The following is a 2,899-nucleotide window of genomic DNA, read 5'->3' as shown; positions in this document are numbered from 1 at the left end:
CGACGCTCAATTTTTTTTTTCCCAGCGTCGCTATGAGCGTCGCAAATTTACAAAGAAATTTGCGACGCTCATAGCGACGCCGGCTGGGCTAAAAAAATAACCAAGCGCGTCCAAAAACTCAGATCTCATATCTGAGTTTTTCGACGCCCTCAAGCAAGGAGCAGGTAACGCTCTCCCTCACTCTCTCTCTCTCTCTCTCTCTCTCTCTCTTTTTCTTCTCCACACACACACACACACACACACACGAGGAGAGGAAGGAGAGCCAGGTATGCTCCTTTCCTCTCCTCATTCTCATGTTCCCTTCCCCTCTTTCTCTCTCCCTCTCTCTCTCTCTCACACACACACACATACACACACACACATAGTGTTTTTGAGAGAGAGAGAGAGAGAGAGAGAGAGAGAGAGAGAGAGAGTACAAACATAAACAAAAACGCACACACACATACATAAATGCTACAAGCCGCCTAATCCTTTCATTCCTAATAAAAGACTTTAGGTAGCTGCAAAATCAAACTTATAGCTAGTCATAAAGCATCCACAATGCCTGCAATTAACTAGCAAGCTTGATGTAAACATTAAGTAGGATTAGGCAATAAACTCCTAGCTCCTGGCCTAGAGAACATATGCTCATTTATGAAGACCACCATGGCATGCAAGTTGAGCAAGATGCTCCATGCTTACAATGTTTCAAGAGTAAGTTCATAAGTTTTATCTTGACTACCCATTAGGTTCTTTCTAGTCGGCTGACCAAATGAGCTTCAACTTACACAACGATATGGGCCATGACGAGAGCATCCTCCCTCCTTAGAGTTGTATATTACTCCTATTCCATGGTATGGGATGTGTTGCATGCTTTGACGATATGAAGCCATATTTGGTGCAATACTCTCTTTACATATTGCATTAAAAAAATGACAAATTAAAGCCCAAATTCAATTTATCCATGCCCCTTTCATCGGTTGTAATGGGGCTGGAAGATTTAAACCTAGGACACATGCCAATGCCAAAATTTGGCTCGCCTCCTCGAACCTGCGACGTGCAAGAGGGAGCTTCTAAGCTATTAACATCTTGAGAATGTGTGCATGGGAAGACAATTCTACAAAATTAAATTTTGGTTTGTAGGAAATGAGGGTGTGATATTGTTTAGTCGTCTTCTAAAATACAAACAATCTCTGCCAAGAAGTGAGCATAGGACATCGAAGGTACCTAGGTGTAAAGCAAAGAAAGTATTGCTTGCAACTTGGACGCGTTCTTGCAAATACAAGTTATTTTCTTTCCCAATGTGTTTGTTTCCTCCAACTCAGTGTTCGGGAACAATGTGTCTCAGCTTGATATCGTGCTGTTTTCAATTTCAAAAATACGGGGAAAGTGAGAAATTCCGCTCCAAAATAAAGAAAAATAGTGTAAAAACCCGAAAAATAAACCTAATTTTCTAAAATTTCCTCTTGGCAAATCCAAGGAAACGAATTTTGTATGTGGAAAAATGATTTTTCCCAAGCGCTGCTCCAACTTGTCTAGCTCGGAAGAGATGGCATGACACGTGGCTTTGTAAAACAAGCACAGCTTGTAAAATATCTCAATTAAAAATGAAATTATCTCAAGGAAAAAAAAACCCAATTAGGTCTAGACTAAGCGAAAAGCCGACGCCCCAAGAAAGCGCGTCACCAAAAAGCACAAATGCGAGTTTCCAGAAATTACAACCTACGCGAGGCTATAAAAGAGGCATTTTGTGAGGGGAGGAGCTCAGGAAATGAAGGCGCAAATGGCGAGCTTATACCCTAGCCTGTACGTGCTCCGCGCAGAGATGCTAGACATGAAATCCAGGCTGCAAGAGCTACGGGCTTTCGGGGCAGAAGGGGGGGAAGAAGATGAGGCCACGCTGATGGAGCGCCTGTTGGAGGAGATGATGGCAGTGGTGGTGGCTCGAACCCAGGACCAGCATGTTCTTCCTCTGCTGCAGGAGACCCAGCTTGGCAAGCTGGTGAAAGGTCTATGCAAGCACCCTGCTTCCCGCGTGGCTGCCCTTGCCCAGAGCATCGTGGAAGCTTGGAAGGACTCCCTCGTTCGTGATCAGAACAACAACGTCGACAAGAGGCAGGCGCAGAAGCAGGTGAAGCGTGATCAGAAGATCATGGAAAGCGAAGAGCAGGCGACCATGCAGACTAGGGCAGATACGCCACCCAAAGCAGCTACATATAAGAATAGCATCGGTGCGGCCAAGGCCATGGGCGATGCTATCATGCTCTGTACTGACATACGAAGAGAAGCTTGAGGCCTCCAAGCGTAAACTCCATACCGCCTACGAGCAGGAGCAAGCAGCTTAACGTCAGCATACCATCCGAGTGCTGGATCCCTCTCAGGTGCCGTCCATGGCCGGCAACTCTGGCCGTACTCGTATAATTAGGTCTAGCAAGGAATCTTTTTCTCACCGTGTCACCGTCGCCATGCGCTTGAGCAGCATGGAACATGTAGGCCCGCGACCACATATGCCCAGAAGGGTAATCGTCTTGTAGCTTTGGATCATCTACGTCGTCCACATGTTGTGCCTATTGCGGGCCGGAAAATATTATCGATCTTTCTTTGGTTGTATATATACAGAGGTGCTGTAATTAATCTCTCAAATGAACATATTGAAGAAAATTCATTTTCCTTGCAGGATTTTTAAGTTCTTCAGTAAATATATTGGATGTATAGCATGGAAAATTAATGTTCTTTAATTTCCCGTGAGCATTTTACTGATAGAAGCCATCAAGAAACTATAGCTAAGATTGACCCTGATTACATCTCTTAGGAGATTAACTTTGTGCTCTCTAAGGAGTCCCCGACGTTGTTAGTACAACTTGTGATGTTTTAAAGTCCATATATTGTGCTTGATAACTCCTGTGGCATTTTTTCCCAA

The 2,899-nt window shown here is 44.4% G+C and overlaps 1 protein-coding gene across 1 annotated transcript; it reads left to right on the top strand.

Annotated features, from left to right (window-relative positions):
- Positions 1-1,805: 1,805 nt before the first annotated feature.
- On the top strand, positions 1,806-2,485 carry LOC147441301 (uncharacterized). Its single transcript, XM_086483694.1, has one exon. It carries the CDS (start codon positions 1,814-1,816, stop codon positions 2,270-2,272), a length of 459 nt encoding a protein of 152 aa, XP_086339820.1. The 5' UTR covers positions 1,806-1,813; the 3' UTR covers positions 2,273-2,485.
- The last annotated feature ends 414 nt before the right edge of the window (positions 2,486-2,899 follow it).

The sequence above is a fragment of the Adiantum capillus-veneris genome, chromosome 15 (genome assembly GCF_014529385.1).
Source record: "Adiantum capillus-veneris isolate H3 chromosome 15, ASM1452938v2, whole genome shotgun sequence".
In the NCBI taxonomy this organism is placed as follows: Eukaryota; Viridiplantae; Streptophyta; class Polypodiopsida; order Polypodiales; family Pteridaceae; genus Adiantum; species Adiantum capillus-veneris.
This window is presented reverse-complemented; position numbering and strand designations above follow the sequence as displayed.